Below are 19,828 nucleotides of genomic sequence, written 5' to 3'. Positions count from 1 at the left end.
CTCTACAGAAAATAACACTTAATAACATTAACCTTCGACTTTTCAAAACGATATAAGGACACAAATCAAAGGAAATTCGACATTTTCAACACAAACAGAAAATGCTGTATATGGGGATACCTTCACTAATGTTAGTTTGGTCATTAAATACGTAAAACGAACGTCTCAGTTTTAACATCAAACTTTAGTTCATCCTTGTCGTTATTTATTTATTCATTAATTGACAAGCCGGGAAAAGTGCACAACGGACGAAAGTTAAACAGTGTCGAACGTTGTCTACAGTAATAACGTTACACAAAAACAGGAAGAAATCAGACTCGTATCACATAATACAAAATAAAGGTAATTAGGTGTATATCCAGCAAATGATTGTTAATATGTTGAGTGCATTATTTTTTATTCCTTTTTCAGACAATGCTGGAATATCAAATGAAAGTGATAGGATTATTGATTCTATTTGTAATGGACACCAGTCTTGCTAGGGGGCTGACGAAGTGAGTATACGATCGATGTGAGTTCATTATCGTAATATAATTACATCTATCAGATCGTGGCAGTTCTGTTGACTTTACAATTAGAGCGGATATAAAGAAATAATAATATCATATTTCCTAGCATTGATATTTTCATTTCTAATATAATTCAGTTTATTGAAATCATTTTTTCCGATTCACTATTTTTCTTTGGATTAAAAGATCTAAATAAATTCAAGCGATTACTTGGGTTGATCAAGGTTTACGTGGTGGCTGTCATCGACGAAGTGTAAGACGATTACTCCTCCGGAACACCTGGTCTTATCGTCCTTGTGCTTTTTCAGGAGTCTCCGTGTAAATTTTTCTTTTGTTTCTTTGATGTTTTTTGTATTCTTTATCATGTTGCCAAGTTGGTTTTTTCTTGATTTTTCCCCTACGGTTGATAAATCGGAGACCAACTCGAGATTATGAATTTATACCATGATGATCGCCATAGATATCACATTTGATTTCTATCATTGGTACAGCTGTATTCTCAAAATGGTAACTTGTTTATATTCCACGAAATATTAGTTACCTGTATTCGACTTTTGTATCCTCATCATCGAAAGATTCCTTGCAAATTGAGGAAGTCTTTCTTGCGATGTTGTTACTCCTTATTTCAACTTATGGTGAATGGCAGAACATTGTATGTGATATATTAGATAAGGCAAATGGGCGCCATGTTCGAATTTATCAGCAAAAACGTATCACTAATTCTAATTAATTATATTTGACATTTAGTGATATCATAAAACATATAATGATGTTGTTACCATTCGTTTAGTATTATGATTAATTCGAATAAGTAATATATTTCATCGACGTATCGTATTTCTTAATAATTTCTCTCTTTTAGATGGGAAAAAATAAACAATATCCTCAGCAAAAATGATTTTTCTACACCACCCTGGAGAGGAAAACGTATGTATTGATATTAAATAAGGTAAACTAAAATTCAGGATTAACAATTCAAACATTTTTCATCCTTTTTTTCAATATAGATATTATTCAGAGCAGTCCTTGTTAACTATCATCCACAGTACTAATATTTTTGTTTTGGATACTATGTTGACATAATGCGTGATTATATGAATTATTTATGTAAACATGCATTAATCACTTTGTTATTCCAGTGTGTGTGTGTGTGTGTGTGTGTGTGTGTGTGTGTGTGTGTGTGTGTGTGTGTGTGTGTGTGTGTGTGTGTGTGTGTGTGTGTGTGTGTGTGTGTGTGTGTGTGTGTGTGTGTGTGTGTGTGTGTGTGTGTGTGTGTGTGTGTGTGTGTGTGTGTGTGTGTGTGCGTGTGTGTGTGTGTGTGTGTGTGTGTGTGTGTGTGTGTGTGTGTATGTGTGTGTGTGCTGATTACACATAAGAATTAATGTTGTAATTCTTTCTAGTAATTAAGCTCTTTTTATATTAAGGAGGGAAGTCAACTGTCACAATGGCGATATTTTTCTCTCAGATAAGAAGTACTGGAGTGCATGTAAGTATGACAGTGGTGAAGCCAGCATTTATATTAGTTTCTTGTATATCTAATTCTAACTTTGTATTGAAAAATGATATTCACTCGCGTGTACTTTTCTTCAATCCTACCACATCGTCTATTCTCGATTAAATACATTAGCTTTGCAAAGGTGTGGTCAACATTTGGCCCCCACTTCGATTTCTTTTATTTTTAGTCACATCTGGATATAGGAAAATAAACCATAACTGCATAAATAAAAAGTCATCCTTTCTACTGATCGGGTTTAGTGAAAGGGTATCCTAATAAAATAAACGCTAATTGTCATAGGTGAATGTGATTTTGAAAATGATTTATGTCAGTATGTAATGTATAAGATAACTTGGTTACTAAATGTCATTTTGGAATACATGAGATAAACGTAGTGACTAAAAAACAATTTCATAAAATTAAAAATATATCTAACATGTTAACTTCATTATATATATTTGCAATTACAGTCAAGGTTTCATATTTCGCTTAAAAAACTTTCCATATGCATATACTGACCACAGAATCAACTTTTCGTATTATCAAAACATCTAAAATACTTTTATTAATACCAAACATGTCCGATGCATAACTTTCCATAATCATGAGGATTTAATCATCATTTTTATGGTAAATACATTTTCTATTTTGTATCATACCTAGAGCCTTTATTATAATATGCGTGAATTTAGCTTATGAGCAGCCTTAATAACTCAAAAATATGCATTCTTCAAAGTAATCTATCCTGTTATGATCTGTTTAAAGTTGGGATGTGTTATTAACGGAGAGGGGCATATTATATACAAAGATAATAAAAGTAATTATTTTAATTAAACTAATAAACACAGGATTAACATTATGTATTTTCCCATTTATCAAAGAAACATAATTTTATATATTTTACTCTGATCAAGCAAAGCAAGAAATGATAACCTTGTAAGACATCCTATTTTCTTAATACAGATACGGTTATTGTAATTTAATTTATACCATTCTCATGTATGTCAGATATTCAGTATTAACTACTTGTACCAACTACTACTGGTCCCTCGTTAACTTCACCTCATCTACACCCATGGTAGGTGTTTGCGTAGGCCGTGGTTGCAAAACCAGATTGAAAGGGTTCCGAGTTAAATTTTTTTTTTTTAAAGACATGCATATTCATCTCGGTATTATTGGTTGCAGCAAATACTGACTGCTGAGAATGATAATATATCAGAAAAAAGTATAACACGTGTAAATGTTACAAATGCAACCTCAAACAAAGACTATTGCAATCAATGTTTGCTTAACCTACTAGTGTTAACACTTCAGATGACATGAAGAATTATGCTGACGACACTTTCTGTTGAGAGTTTATTTTGTAAATGGAATTCACATAAAAGGTGCTTCATCTCTGGAAAAGAGGTACTGGGTTATGCAACATACGTGGGCATACCTGAATAAAACTAATAGTTTCCATTTTCTGTTGTATCCAACTGAAGCACGTGTTTGTAATGAACATGTAATTGGTCACTTTCTGAACCCCTCATTGACGATCGACCTGCAAATGCCGGAACGATTAGAGCTTCATTTCAAAACACAATTGGTCAGGTGATAAATGACCTCCATGACATGTGCCATTTTTTGCAAATAGCTCGGATAATGCATGGGTTGATGTTGACCATCTCGGTGAAGAGGAATGTAAAGCATGAACGGGATACACACTTGAGCAATTGCAGAAAATCCATAGTATTTGCTCCTCCCAAATCGATAGAGGACCATGTTCCTCTACATTCCATGCTTTTTCTTCTAAGATCAAATGAAGATCAACATTTTCTGGTCTCAATTTGATGTCTTGTTTGGTCTTACAAAATATAATGTTTATTTCATAGCCATACTATTGTATCTGGGTAGTGGAGAGTTACCATGGTCGATTAAAATAGTGGAAACTGTTCAAAAGCTACTCAGTTCAAACTATATCCTCAGCATCATAGAGGTACTGTTAAGAGGAACAACAGCTTATTCGAATGCTATACATTGACATATTAATGTGTCTACACCAGAGAAGGTCTTGAGGGACCGTCGTCTTCCTGAGCGCATGCAATCCCGTTTGGCTCTGCTTAATACTTGGCCACTAGGATAGTTGATGATCCCGTCCTTTCCAGACACAACAGGGCCAACTTGTTGAAGCTTGCCGCCTGTTCAGTTTAGTTCCTCATATTTTATATTATATATCTAGGAACAGTAACGTGCGGCTCATATCAACTAAAAGAAGTGTCAAGGTACATTGCAGATCCATGTTAGGATCGTGAAGAGTGGGTCTATTAGTATAAAGGCAATCAAACCTCACCTGGGTTCGATTCCCTGTCAGATATTATTATTGTGTCTGTCCAGTGGACAAGCGAACGGTGGTGACGTGTGCATAGGTTGCATACATTTTGTATTTCTTGGGTACGTCACTAAGACCACAGCCTATCAGCCTATATGATAAAAAGGCATTTACCCTACTTTTGTTTACATTGATGTTAGTTATTGTTTTGACCGCTTTATCAGATGTCTTTGATAATACGGAACGATTAAAATACTGAAAATTTTATATACAAAAAATGATGTTATAAACTAAATATTCGCTGTATCATTAAACTTCTCCATCAACCTGCATCTTTTTTTCTGTCAGCTGTTGACATCGTTCACAGAGATCGTGATATTGGGATAAAGTCGTTGATGAGCTGCGACATGTAAAACCATATGTTAGGGAATCTACAATATGTATCATTCATAGCTTAAATGAAAGTCTCATTGATGAATTCCATTCACTTTTATACTGACGGCGATTTACTTTTCCAAGAAGGTGGAATTCATGTATAATATCTATCAAACCTGGCTGGACACGAGATTAACCTATAACGCTACGAATCCTGACGACATCGTAGAAATCAGCAGGCGACACTGGAACAAAGTATGGCAGCCGGATCTCTATCCTGACAATGATATATCATCCTATAGACAAGATGTTTCCAATGTCAACAAGTTACTATGGGTTCTCCCTAATGGAACGATGACACTGGGGTTAAGGTATGTACAACTTATAACATTTATCTGAGGTACTTCAGATCACCTGACAATTTGGGTCAGCCTATACTAGGGCAAACACAAGTTGCACAATACATATTACAGCATAAATTAAATCAAATTAATGTGGTAATTCACTTCCAACGAAACTAAAACTTTGTTATCTATTTACTTTTAACCATGATGTCTTTCAGATTGACCACTGAACTTTCTTGTAAACTACTGACGGTTCAATTTCCTGTTGGGAAATCCATTTGCCGTATGAAATTTCGCACTTGTAAGTTGAATATTACTATGTTTATATCTATTTGTACAAACTTAATCCTACAAATGAAATTCACTAAGTACTGTGAGTTGGTGCAATGTAGTGCAATGCCACTCAAAACCTTTGTCATTTTAACCCCTGTTAGTAATACTGTGTACACTTCTCAGACACTCTGAATAATACAGACATACATCCCAAGTTTTTGAAATTTATACTAATGGTTCTTTTTTATCCGCGCGAGGGGTCCTATGTAGAAAAAACCTGGTTGGGCAGGTGACCCTATACCTTCTCTCGTCTGTGCCATCTGACTTTTTTTATCATGAGATAGCTTTTCTATTATTAAATGTGAGTTAAGTTAAATCTCCGCAAATCTAAACTCCTTATTTACTGTTTAAGTTCTGCTGGCTTAGAAACATATGCCGCTTCAGATGTTTTTGGTTTGTAGTCTCCTACAGACAAGAAGTCCTCAGACTACAATGGAAATCCAAAAATGCCGTTCATTTTGCTTCTAACTTACTTAAAAACTACATGAAGCTTGCACGATACAAGAAAAAAATGTGTATGAACGACAGAGTGTCACGTGAGTGTATGAAACCTAACAACTGATTTCTTTTAAATCGTTTGCTCTATGAATAATTAATGAGTTTGTCAAAAGCTAAAAAATTTCTTCTTCTCTTTATATAGCGGCCAATGACGTTCTGTCTTTACTTTTATCGGTCAGTTCAGTTCCTGTTGTAATTGATCTATATGATAATATATTAATGGATTCAGTTTTGAGATAAAATATTTCGCAAATGAAATTCATCTTTCGATATTTTTCATGATTGCGTTGACTTTATGGTATCTTTTTTTTATTTTGGATGATAGTATGTACTAATTAGTTTTATTTTCTTCTGTAGTAGTTAGAACATCATGTGTAGAGTTGATGCTGCGCCTAAAGATAGATTACTCGTCAAGCCTGCTGCAGTTATACTTGCCCAGCATTTTTGTGGTTTTGATGGCTTGGCTATCTTTCTGGGTACGTCGCGATCAAGTAGCGGCTAGGACATCCCTTACTACTCTATGTGTCGTGTCTATGATCACAGAAAAGATGGGAGTCAACTTCTTGATGCCAGAGGCAGCAGGTGTCATGGCGGTGGAGATATGGATGTTCGTCTGTCTCACATTCGTATGCGGAGCTCTCTGTGAATTTATCTGGGTACATACCCTCACTGGATTGGAAAGAAAATCCATGGCTGATGGAGGGATTAGAACACCAAGTCTCACTGATGATCCACCAAGCACTGTCAAGCTCCACTGTCAAAATGTATGTTCATTTTGTTAGCATTTTATCTCCCCTTATCCATATATAACATTATATTTTCTTTTTACTTTGTATTTTTTTAAAGCTCAATACCAAGTTCCTTAAATTTGAAATAATAAGCATTGTTTTGTCTGATTGTTACTACTCGCGATACATGAATTGGGATAACCAAAGTGTAGATGAATTATGATAGTTGTTTAAAAACAAATTGTACGTCAGCTTGCGACCTTTCACAAGCAAATATCATTTTTGCCTGCGTATTTCTCCGTGGGATCAGAAAACTACTGATATCTATTACACTTACAAATATTTATTCACTTAAACGCAAATAGAAAATGTTAAAAACAAGTTTAACTTATATTAACTTTTAGCTTAAATTAAAGCTTCTTCTCAATTACATTTTACGGCATCTAAAAAAAATGATGAGATGGACAGAGCAATGAACAAAACATTAACAAGAAGTCTGCTATTAACCGTTGCACTACATTGAAATATAAACCTAAATTACATATGGAAATCGAAAGCAAAGAAAAAATATCGTGTTACCAAGACGATTTTAAACATATATTTATTCGACTTATTCTGCTGTTGATGAGGTTTGAAATGTAACAAATATTTCTGATTTTTTCCTGTCATTGATACTTATATCATCCAACAAAAGAAACACAACTTAATTCGATATGTATTATTTCATTCTTACATCAGAAATGTTCATTGGGCTACATCTGACTCTGAGTCTAGACTGTATTTAAGATTTACGATGAAGCGTTGAAATAGTTTGGAGCGTTACTTGTATAATCCTTACTGATGAACTATTTAAGATTCTATTTGCTGAGAAATCTTGGTGTATATTTGTTCATGCATTTTGTGAAAGCTTTCTTCAATTTGCAATACAAATGAAAATTAAGTACTGTGTTCTTAACGAAAAAAAAAAATCCTTTTATAAGTAATTACGCACCTTATCAGCCTATGTTTTCTATGCTGTTTATAAAAAGTACACAAAGCGAAGAGAGGAAAATTCTGGTAAATGATACCGTGCGATAATCCAACTATTTGAAGCAATTACAAATGTGGATCCAATGTTTTAACAGGTCAATTAAAATCAACGAGATAAAAACTGGATACTTTTATGAAAGGAATAGAAATATTTAAAATTCTGTCAGTCAGTTTTTATAAACTGAATTTCCAAGGCGTTTTATTTAAGGTTATATAATATGCTATATTACAAAGTGAACGTAATTTTATTGCACGGGCACTAACTAGTAAATGTATGAATTAAAGGCTGAAAGCTAAAGGCTGCTTTTGTGTTATTGTGACAAAACAACAAGAATTTCTGTAACTAAATAGGAATATTTTTTTATAAAATATGCTCCATTTTGGGGTCCTTATTACTTGTACCCGATAAATGGACTTTCCTCAAAGACGGAAAAATATACATTTAGCTTATACACAACTTACTCTTTTACTACTGAATTAGATGTTCTTTATACACACTATGCGTTTATTGCCATCTCATTTCGGCATTTGTTGATCACAATGAGCAAAAACTGTTTTAAACAAACACAAAAGCGTGCACCCATGCTTTCTAGCACTTTATCAAATACTTTGTAGCATGGTTTCAACTGCTCCGTAGCAAGATATAAAACACAATATTGCGATATGAAGTATCTGATGCCATTCTGCAAAGCATTTGATACACTGTTTTGTAGCATGGTATCAGATATTTTGTAACATGCCTTGCAGCATGGTAAACACCACATCTCTATCAAACTGTTTCTTTTATTGCCTCATTTACCGAGTAAGATTTCACAATTCAATTTATACATTTCAATATGTTGTTACAGTGTGATCTAATCTTATAAACATGATTTCATTTTTTTCCCACAGAAAACGGCCCAAACTCGCAGAAGTTGGAAGCGTCGATTTGCTTACTGTGGAATTTTCCTCAGATCTGGCCAACTGGAAACTTGTGCAAAGATAATATATGCGTTAGCTTTTGGAAGTTTTCAAATAGTGTACTGGACTTATTTTCTTCTTCTTGATTGACTCATAGGTGCTGGAGGATGTCATGTCAGACATGGCAATATGTTTTTTAAATTTCCAATTTATATACTTGTAGTTTTATATTGTCAAATGTATAACAAATTACAAAAATGTCGAATGGTCATATACAGTACTGAAAAGAAGAGACCAACAGTTCCTACAAACACATAGGTAAAAACAATTAGTGATTACAACATGAATGGAAGAAATGCCAGGAAAAAATAGCATAACATGAATAATGATTTTAAAAAACTGGAACTGGAATCCAACCCATTGAAATTTCTGAACTGTAATGACGTCAGCCATAACGTTTCTGGCAGAATTCTCTGAAAGAATCTACGTTCACAAACCACGTAGGTGAAATGTTGACATAACAAATATTTCATTTGTAGGGAACAGCAAAACATTTATTAATGTAATTTAAAGATGCTATTTACATAGCAATTACTTGTGTGAAATACCATTTCGATAGTGAATAAAAGACTGTGAAAACTAAATTAATTGTGAAGGTAAAAGTCAATATAATAATATCGTGAAATTCGGTGTTGTAATCGCCTATTCAATATTACGAGATTTGATGATGCAGACACAACATTCTAATCAAAATTAGACTTGCAATTTCCCCTAAAATGTCCGCTCCTGTATGATCATCTACAATGTACATTACCAACAATGGACTTTGTCGTAAAATCGTAGAGGAACGCTAATCACAAGTCTAGTTGTCTACTCTTTCTCATTTTGAAACGTGGCATCACTTACTCGGACAGACCAAGATTTACATGTCGGTTACTCTTCCGGAACACCTTGTCTTATTCTCCTCTTCCTTTTCCAGGAAACTCATTGTAAATTAAGATTCTGTTGACGTTCCGAAGAATGTGACACAACATATTTAGCTTTGGAAACTTTCTGATGTTTGTGACACAACAGGTGTAACTTGGGAAAGGTTCCAAAGAATTGACACAACAAGTATAACACAATATTATGATTGGGAGACATTCTTAATAGTGTGACACAACAGGTATAACATAATATCTATGATCAGGAGACATTCTAAAGAATGTGACACAACAGGTCTAACATAATATCTATAATCGGGAGACATTCTAAAGAATGTGACACAACAGGTCTAACATAATATCTATAATCGGGAGACATTCTAAAGAATGTGACACAACAGGTCTAACATAATATCTATCATTGGGAGACGTTCTAAAGAATGTGACACAACAGGTCTAACATAATATCTATGATCGGGAGACATTCTAAAGAATGTGACACAACAGTTGTACGATACCTGTAATTGGGGGACGTTCGGAAGAATGTAATACAACAGGTGTACCATAATATCTGTAATTGGGGAACGTTCTAAAGAATGTAACACAACAGCTGTACCATAATACCTGTAATTGGGGGACGTTCTGAAGAATGTAACACAACAGGTGTTAAATAATAACTGTAATTGGGGGACGTTCTAAAGAATGTAACACAACAGTTGTACCATAATACCTGTAATTGGGGGACATTCGGAAGAATGTGACACAACAAGTGTTAAATAATACCTGTAATAGGGGGACGTTCGGAAGAATGTGACACAACAATTGTACCATAATACTTGTAATTGGAGGGCCATTCTAAAGAATGTAACACAACAATTGTACCATAATACCTGTAATTGGAGGGCCATTCTGAAGAATGTGACACAACAATTGTACCATAATACCTGTAATTGGAGGGCCATTCTGAAGAATGTGATACAACAATTGTACCATAATACCTGTAATTGGGGGACGTTCTAAAGAATGTAACACAACAATTGTACCATAATACCTGTAATTGGAGGGCCATTCTGAAGAATGTGACACAACAATTGTACCATAATACCAATGATTGGGCGACGCTTAGAGGATTGTGATACAATAGTTTAATAATGTTTTATGGTATGATACAATATTTTAGTGACTAGTGGTTGAATGATTGTTTAATGAAGTGACGCTTAAACACTGATTATTTGATGCTGTGACACAATACCAATGGTTTTGTTACTATTATTGTTAAATGACGTTTAGATCGTGACACGATATACCAACAGTTGAGTAACATTTCCAGAGTAGTGACTCAAATACTAGAACGTACTTGCGAGTGGTTCTATCAAGTGGTTTAACCCGAATTCGTATCAGATAAGAGATTCTTTTTCTCATTGTGGAAGTGTATCAAAGACTCATTCCAAGTGAAAATAATCACTACAAGTGGTTCGAACAGAACAAATCTGGAAGTAAATTATTCTGTTTCCTATACAACAGAGATAATTAATTATTTCAATGCCCTCACCGAGATTCGAATCCGGGACCTCTGGCTCTGACGCTCAACCGATCGCGCTAAAAAGAAATTCTCTCCAGCCGAGTGGTATATTAGTAGTATTTTACCTGGGTTACATTACTTTCCCTCCCGGAAATAACTCATCCTCGGGTTTCCAGGGCGGATTATTCCCGAGTCCCTACTTTGGCGCCAATGATTCGAACCCGGGACATCTGCTTTACTAGTCTGGCGCTCAATCGACCGACCTAAAGAGAAGTTTTTTTAGACGAGTGGGTTTACATAATATTACTATATAGCCAGGTCATGATGGTCTAAATCGGGGTACTGCCTAACAACCGCTTTGTGTTCAGATTTCTTTAAATCTACACAAAAACAAGAGTAATACTTTTGTGAACAGAAACATGTTTCTCGATACTTGAAAAGAACATATTATTTGTTAAAAGTTGCCAAAAGCAGGCAGGTAATTTTTATCAGTCAAGTGATTTATTTGTTTTCGATCAACATTGTTGCAGAAAGTTATGAGATTTGATCTAGATATTTGACCTGGCGACATTGACATGTAATCAGATGACTTTCAAAGTTTAACAAATATTCAGCAGTTTAAAAGATACTTAATTTCAGCGCACTGCACATCGACTTTGAATGACGAAGTGGCAGTTCAGGTTTGAAGATATTTTGACGCTTAAAAGTGAATGTCTATCATTGTCTAGTTATCATTAGATATTTCACCTTAATTTGCTAATATTTGTCACCTCATAATGCTTGGGGTGATGCGTATATTTAACAGTTAAATTTTTATTCATGTATCACTAATCATTCTAATGCTATGGTCCGGATAAAACTTAAGTGAAATGTCTGCAACTCTTTGATCATTGATCTTGGGGTGAAGGTCACGGCAAGATATCATCAGTTTGGAGGTGATGCACATATATCTAACAGTATAACAGTTACATTGTGTTAAAAACAGTACTAGTTCAACGCATTCCTTCATTGGAAGAAGAGACAATTTCTGTTAATGACCGGAGGATATGATGATACGACTTGTACACATGTAATGGGTCAGACATCTTGACCTCTGTGAATTTGAATACATTTATCAGACAACTGGTATCTTCAACCGATACAGCTAGCTATCAAAGACATACTGTCTGGGTGTATATTGTAGATAACCGATTGAACTTCTAGATAAAATTCCGCAGACAAAGGACGTCTTTATGACAAGGAAGAGTTTTTGTTTAAATAAGGAACATGGATAAAGATTTTCATGGTAGATACATTAAACATTTTAATAAGTTATAGGGTTTGATAGAATATCAATCTTCACAATGAAATTTGTCCTAATTATTACCTTTTTAGACTGGTAAATGTTTTCCATCTCCATGAAAGTTCAAATTATATTTGATATCTTAATATTGAGACCTGCTACAGCATAATATATTGGCAAACTATATATTTTTGTGGGATTTAATAAATCTACTTAAACGAATTTGAACAATTTGTTGACAAATGAATTCATGGATTCTGAGTACTAACGAAATCAACAAAAAAAACCATTTGAGTTTACAGTACAGATTGATAGTAAACTGCTGTTATGATTCACAGCTCTTTTAATTGATTTGATTTTTCTATTGATATAAATAAATGATGAAACACAAACATATTGCCACCAGAGATTTTATTGCCTCTCCAGCTCTCTCCATTTCATAGGGACCTCCCTATCTGTACAAAGTACAGATGCCACTCTCTGCATCTTTAAAGGCACTGTGAAGGAAACGAAATCTAACGAAAAGGATGATAGGAGTATACATGTGTTATTTTGATTATTTAAACAAAATAGTTATGAATTCTTACAGATATTTAACGAAAAATGGGTGGGATTCCACTTAAGGATGAAATGATGAGTTCCTTCAAAGTGCCTCAAAGTCCTCAATAAAACATATAAAGGGACTAATAATGAATGAAATGATTACAACTTGAAATTATTACAAGTTCTAATGAACATACAACATACAATGAAATGAACCACATTTACAGTCTAGGTAATATCTAACTAGATGGTGACCATGTACTCACTTTGTTTACTTTGGCTTTTGTTTCAGTGTAACTAGTTTTACCCTGAGTTCTGCTTTCGTTTCTCCCTATTTATCATACGGATTCATCAGCCATGTTTTCATAATATTCAACCTCACTCTACTTTAAGATCTCTTCTCACCTTAGATAAAACTAGCACAATTCTCATGAATGACTGGTTTGAAGATGTTCATACTTTTTTAACTAAAACTATGTAAGATTTCTCTCTTCCATATGAATATCATGAAGTGATTATTATTAATAAATAAAAAAAAAACAGGATTACTTTTCCTTTCCTTCACTCCCTCTCTTTCACATATGGCATGGTTCATGTCTTGCTTAAACTCATTCATAATACATGTGCTTCATTACTTACAAGTGAAGTCACTTATACTTTATTGGACACAACGATTGTCGAAGTTTAATTAACAAAGACAACTGAAGGTCAACAAAGTCTTTACATACAGGTTTCAAATTTTTCTTTCAATAAAAAGAGTATTTCAAAATCATAAAAATAAACCATTAAGCTTCTGATGTAATATCTTAATTCAAACCCTCCTAGCATGCATCCAGTGCATTACTTAATCAACAAAGTAAAGACATCATTTGTTATTAAACTCGTAATGGTCCTCATCAATATAGTCATCGTAATCCTCCTATACACCACGTAGTGAAAAGGCGCACTGTCAAAATTGCTAAAAGTTTGGGGGGAAAAAATACAATATCCCTTATATAAACATAAATGAAGTAAACAATTCACAAACTTAACATAATCATCTCAACAATCTTCCATGGAATGTTCTATGAGAGAAAATACTAAGAACTTTATATTTATAAATTTGCAAATATATATAACTGTTTTATATAATTTTTGCAAACTTTAATAATTACTGGGAACTGAACAATAACTATTACAATATGAAATAAATAAACAGTTATCTTTATGTAATTGCTGTTCAGTGTTGTGTAAATTTCTATCGTATATCCTTTTAGAACAGTGCGCCTATCCACCACGATAATATTTACAATGGAAGGTGTAACATCCTATAGTATTAACTACTCTATGGATCTGCTGCCTCTCACGTCAGACTAGTCCTGATTTGGACATGTCCTGGTTAAAAGATCCTGCTTATATCAAATATTTACACATAATTTTAAGAAATAAAATAATTTCAAGGAATATGGCATCTCTGTTACATACAAACTATAATACACATAAAATGAAAGACATTTTTTTTTAACATTTTCATATTTTTTATATTTTTTATAGACTTAAATAATTTTTAATTGTTTGGATTTTTTTAGAACTTTTAATATTTTGAACGTTGAACAAAATAGATATACTAGTTGTCTCTACAGACTGTCGCTGGTGGCAATTTTATATTTTTTTTCTACATATTCTAACGGTAAAAGGGTTCCAAACCTCCTCAAGCCCTTGAAATAAACCATGGAAATCAAAAAAAGTCGTCAGAAGATAGGTAGGAGAAATACAAACACAGATCACAATACATTAAAAATTAATATCACTAAATATCAACACACTGTAATGCTATCAACAAAAATATATTAACTTTTGCAAAAAATAATCAACTAAATAAACTGTCTACATAAGCTATTTCCTCTTTTTTAACAACAATCTTGCTATGACATTAACCATAGAAACTAACTTCCTGGTAATACTTCCATTGCAAATATATAACCATTGATAATTATCACAGACTATCATATCAAAACAAACTTTACTTGTAGTCCATTGCACAGTTACTAACTTCCTCACCACATAATGAAATCAAACTTAAAAACCAAAAATCAATATTTTGCTTATATAAACAACGTTTAAGGGCTTGAGGAGGTGATGATTTGCAGGAGGCAAGACTACAGTGTAAGTAGTGATGACACAGTAGTATCTTTATACATAATATACAAGTGTGTCTTGTAACTTTTGGGTATTTATTCTATCTAGTACTTATAACTCTCTTTGTGCATAAGAAAATCTACTTTCAAGCATTACGCAAGGTCCATGTGGCAAGAAAACATCCTTGAATAGAAAATTTTTGTATCAACATTTAAAGCTGAATTTTTAACAATCAAATTATTTTATATAGCCTATGCTTACTTTCCAAAGGGGGACTAAAAACTTGATTCTGCATCATCTACTTTGTGGAGATCTTTCAATTCAAAATAGCAATAAAATGATAAACGAACCTTGTATAAGCATTGAGAAGTAGTGTAAACAGAGTGTTCTATGTTAGTTAGCGGCTACAGGTGTAGGCTTGAGCTGTCCACCTGTTCCTTCAGTATCTTGGTGCAGTTCTGAGCCGCATGACACCCGAAGCAAGCTGCTATCACAACTTGTGTCCTCGTTGTAAAGCCTCTTGATGGCATCTGAAATATCATCTTCTACTTCATCATCAGACTCAACTTGCTCAGCCTTCCTCTTCATGGTCTTGATGCGCCGGAATGGGTGGTGGGGCAGGAAGTGGTACCCAGTTGGAAGCAAGTGCTTTTCAACTAGGAACCGACTTATCAGCTCACGGCACCAGATCAGCGACTTGTTGTCCATCTGTGATTTTTTAATGAATTTTCAAATAAATTGTACTAATATCCAACATAGTTTTATTGTCAGTTTAAAATGACATTTTTCTCAATGTTCACTCAAAAAGGCCATGAATTTGCATTCGATAAATCTGATAGGTTTAATTTCATTTTTCATATTATAAATTATATAATATTCAATTTATAACCATTTAAAGATAAAAATAATTCAAGGTACGAATAAACAGGAAAAAAAACAATAAGAATACTTTAGATGACTATCATAATGATAAAAAGATCAAACTGCCCAAATTATTTGACAGATAATTCTAGCACTGGTGATGTAATTACCCCTGCCATCTGTTGTATCATGAGCATGATGGAGAACCAGTTCTGGGTGATCTGTTCCAGCTCTAGACTGATCATGGCCAGACAGATGACAGAAGGCTTGAAGGTCTGCAGGTGATGGTTGCTGAGGCAGAAGAAGAGTTTCCGTGTGAGGACACCAAGATGTTGGGAGGGTGTCATGTCACTCAGACCATCCAACAGTTGGGGGTAGTAACACATCAGCATAGCATGGAGCTGAAATGGACATCAACTTCTTATGATAAGGAACAAAAATGTGTTAATGACAATAAATTTGTGACCCGACGCTTACTGATTTTTTTTCTATATAACAAGAATAGAAATCAATCAATGAATTTGTGTTTTTTTAATTGAAATTTTGAAAAAAATCTGAGGTCCCCTTCAATTTCTGTGAATCAAAAGGCCATGAGTACACAGGTAAATGGAAACTCAGGATTGTGTTTTTCTCTAAGCTATGATTAAATATGTATAGCATAATAAGGTATTTTCACAAAGATGATGTAATCATCTTCACAAACAACTTACAATGTGAAGGAAGTCAGTTGCTGTTACATATTTGATGTTCCAATTCAGTTTGTTTAGAATCACTGCCTCCATTCTGAGAATTTCTGCTACAGAACAGGAGACCTCACTTCTCTTCACAAGATCCACAGTGCAGGGTATTACCTGAAAATTACAATGTCACAACATAGTAAAACAAAAGACTTTCTCTTTCAGAATATATTTTAGTAACAATGTTGGTTTGATACTTAATGAAAAGCTTAACTCCCGAGATTTTTTTCTACACTAATTAAAAGCATATGAAAAAATATTCACACAAAGTGTGTCCTTTTTCGCTTATCTCCAATGTAACTTACCTCATCTTCCTCCAGGGTCTTTGCTGCGATGAAATAGCAGCTGATCGTCACACAATGGAGATACTTGGGGCGAACCTAGCAATGTAAAATAGTTGATATAATTTCTCTGAAAAAATGTCAGGTTCAACTTTTACAAGCATTTGAGATCGTATGTTATGCCATACATGTTTCTTTAATCATTAATTATCATAAGGATAGTACATTTCAGGAAGAATTTTTGCTTATCTTTTTTTTTACAAAATTCCATGCATACAAAATCTTACCTTAACATATTGAAGAAACTTGTCCAAAAGGTAAATACTGAGACAAACAGTTTCTGGTGAGAAATGGAACTGATTATTCTGGTAGATAATCCAAGAAACAATCTCATCTCTGTGTTGTCCAAGTACCTCCTAAATAAGAAAACCAAAATGTCAGAACATGTTACTGGTAAAACAATACTATATTATAACTAATCAAAATCTCTACAGAAAGTAAAAAAAATTACGTTCAGCATATTCATTGCTCAGTGTTGAAGAAATACTTCCAAATATAGTAGGTGTAGCATAATTAAATACCAACTTTAAAGTTAAAACTTTCAGATAAAGTATACTTTCACTTGAAAAGAAATGCGTACTTCAACAGTAGTCAGCCATGTCGTATGTATATAATAATAATGTACATGTATAATGTAAGTAAATAAGGATTTCACCCTTAAGAAATGTAACCATTGGAAATAAATTCACTTAGAAATTGATTATTATTTTCCATTTGCTTGGAATTTTAAAGTCTATTTTGGGAAGAAAACATGGTATTGGAATAACTTTAAGTGCAGTTGTGTAAGCGTGAGCTCTGTATTGACCTACATTAAAGTCAGTGTCCCATACGATATGGTGACCTGGTTTTGGCTTAACAAGGCAGGGACTACTTTTTCTCAGACTTGATTATGTGTGTAGTGTATGTGTATCACACAGTTTACCAGAAGTTCAAGTATAAGAATGGGGTTGACCCAAATTTTTGAGAGGTCATTGAACAAATGGTATTGTTAACAAAAAGATAATACTGATAACATATATGTGCAATGAACTATATATAACAAGCAATTATAACAAATATGCAACTATATTATATAATAAATCTTTAATGTATTATCAGAGGCGTCTCTGGTTTTATTGACTTATTCTACTTATGTCCTATTCAATGCATTGGGGAATGCCTTAGTCATATTTAAATCACATCAGGCAAATGCCATTATTATATAACAGAATTAAAGGTATAAGCCACAGATTTATCTGGCATGACTCTTGGTTTGTGTATACAATAATATCTTGGATTCATGGGTGTATACATAGAGTATAATCCCATAGATCCACACCATGACAACAAAAACAAAAGATATGATTAAAAGGCTCATAACAGCACACATTAACATTTGCTAAGCATGATTGATGCTGGTCAGTGTATTTATTTGATATATATTTTAATTGCTAATACATAAAAAATGATATTTGATGAAATGAATTTCCTTTAATAACACAACTCTCAGAGGATTCATATATCATTGCAGCAGGGATTTATAAGGACTTGCACATATTTCTAAAGTTAGTGTAACTAGTTGTTTGTTATCAATATAAGAAATATGTAGTATTTACCTGATGTTCATTGCCATGGGTTTTGTAGGACACAGGTTTCCATTGTCCTTGTTCTTTTCGAAGGGACTCCCCAAGCATCTGTAACAAGTGCTTAGCACTGATACCACTGTGCAGCTTCATTCTGACCCCCAACTGTGCACCAAGCAACCTGAAATATATATACATATAAAAATTCATTTTCTCATAAATGACAAAATTAAACATCCGTAAACAAAACTTACTTTTCAGATGCATAAACAAACAATTATAACACAGTGTAAGGTACTAGTTGTATTTTTACTGCTGCAGCTTGATCTGAGTAATTATCAATTTTTAATTGCTGCATCAGAATTACTTAAATATGTATTACAATTATAAAACATATTCACATTAGTGTTGATATTTATACAATGATACCTACAAGAACCACAATACATAGATGAATATCTTCATTTTACTACTGATTAAAAATCTTCCATACTTTAAAATTTCTGGGTTTATAAAAGTTTAATATCCAATAAAAACACAGTTTTACATGTCCCTGTATCTAAATAATTTTTTCATTAATGAAATACATTTACTTAATTATAAAACTCAGTGAATGAAATCACAATAGAAACTTGGCCAGATCTATAAATTATCAAACTACAAAATGTGTACATTATATGAGATTTGAATCACTAAAAAACTCACTTTACTTTTTTAACTTATTAGACGATACCAAAATGAAGAATCATCCTGACTTCATTTCTCAATATGACGGAGGGATACTAAATCAAATCGCGCTGTTGTCTATGACATTCTGGAGACGAAACAATCATATCGAATGATGTAATATTATTGCATAGGTTGCTAAAATTGGTATACGTAAATTCTCTCGACCATTCTAGAACGTAGAACGGAGATTCCACATCAGAATGACCTTGTATTAGTGAATAAGTTTTACGGAAATCCTCTCAAAAATCTTTACCGAATATGTTTAATATAATATGAAATTAACAAAATACTACAACTATGGTTACAATGAATTAAACATTATCAGGCATTTATCGTGATACTCGTCTAAAAATCTGAGTTTATTTTGACAGAGTAGAAACAAAATGGCCACCAATAGACAGCTGATGTGAATCCACAGCAACTTGCATATTCCATCAATGGCAACTAACGAGATACCTGAAGCTTACCTGGATAAAACTGAAGGAAGAGAGTTGAACCAAAGCCTTCCCCTGGTCCATTCACGTAGAACTGTTTACATCTAGATGTTCAAACCTCCATTTTTCTGTCTAGGCGAAACTACCACAACGAAAATAGGAAGAATTCCTGTTGGTATGACAAAGATATAAATAGAAACACCGCACGCATAAATTATGAGTAATTATCCGTCATATCAATACGCAGTTTCTAG

General features: G+C 33.5%; 2 protein-coding genes across 2 annotated transcripts; one reads left to right on the top strand and one right to left on the bottom strand.

The window, feature by feature from the left end:
• The first annotated feature begins 414 nt into the window (after positions 1 to 414).
• Positions 415 to 8,672, top strand: LOC132545472 (glycine receptor subunit alphaZ1-like). Its single transcript, XM_060209155.1, has 8 exons — positions 415 to 494; positions 1,372 to 1,436; positions 1,934 to 1,995; positions 4,835 to 5,061; positions 5,253 to 5,335; positions 5,769 to 5,903; positions 6,223 to 6,629; positions 8,514 to 8,672. Exons 1-8 carry the CDS (start codon positions 415 to 417, stop codon positions 8,670 to 8,672), a joined length of 1,218 nt encoding a protein of 405 aa, XP_060065138.1.
• A 3,971-nt stretch (positions 8,673 to 12,643) lies between these two features.
• Positions 12,644 to 19,750, bottom strand: LOC132545579 (cyclin-I-like). The gene is made up of 7 exons (XM_060209270.1): positions 19,608 to 19,750; positions 18,445 to 18,592; positions 17,077 to 17,205; positions 16,814 to 16,888; positions 16,482 to 16,622; positions 15,942 to 16,172; positions 12,644 to 15,618 (listed from the first exon to the last, which is right to left on the bottom strand). Exons 2-7 carry the CDS (start codon positions 18,562 to 18,564, stop codon positions 15,304 to 15,306), a joined length of 1,011 nt encoding a protein of 336 aa, XP_060065253.1. The 5' UTR covers positions 18,565 to 18,592; positions 19,608 to 19,750; the 3' UTR covers positions 12,644 to 15,303.
• Between the last annotated feature and the right edge of the window lie 78 nt (positions 19,751 to 19,828).

Source organism: Ylistrum balloti, unplaced genomic scaffold (assembly GCF_031769215.1).
Source record: "Ylistrum balloti isolate Yb309-2 unplaced genomic scaffold, AGI_CSIRO_Ybal_v1 Utg369850, whole genome shotgun sequence".
In the NCBI taxonomy this organism is placed as follows: Eukaryota; Metazoa; Mollusca; class Bivalvia; order Pectinida; family Pectinidae; genus Ylistrum; species Ylistrum balloti.
Note: the sequence above shows the minus strand (reverse complement) of the source record. Positions and strands in the feature narration are given on the sequence as shown.

Bases quoted from the DNA above. Each gene is read 5' to 3' on its own strand.
- LOC132545579 (XM_060209270.1), bottom strand. From the start codon at position 18,564: ATGAAGCTGCACAGTGGTATCAGTGCTAAGCACTTGTTACAGATGCTT. The intron at 17,206-18,444 runs GTAAATACTACA...TTTCTTATTTAG, and splicing joins CCCATGGCAATGAACATCAG to GAGGTACTTGGACAACACAG. The intron at 16,889-17,076 runs GTAAGATTTTGT...TTACATTGCTAG, and splicing joins AGTTTCTTCAATATGTTAAG to GTTCGCCCCAAGTATCTCCA.
- LOC132545472 (XM_060209155.1), top strand. From the start codon at position 415: ATGCTGGAATATCAAATGAAAGTGATAGGATTATTGATTCTATTTGTA. The intron at 1,996-4,834 runs GTAAGTATGACA...TACTTTTCCAAG, and splicing joins TAAGAAGTACTGGAGTGCAT to AAGGTGGAATTCATGTATAA. The intron at 5,904-6,222 runs GTGAGTGTATGA...TTTCTTCTGTAG, and splicing joins TATGAACGACAGAGTGTCAC to TAGTTAGAACATCATGTGTA.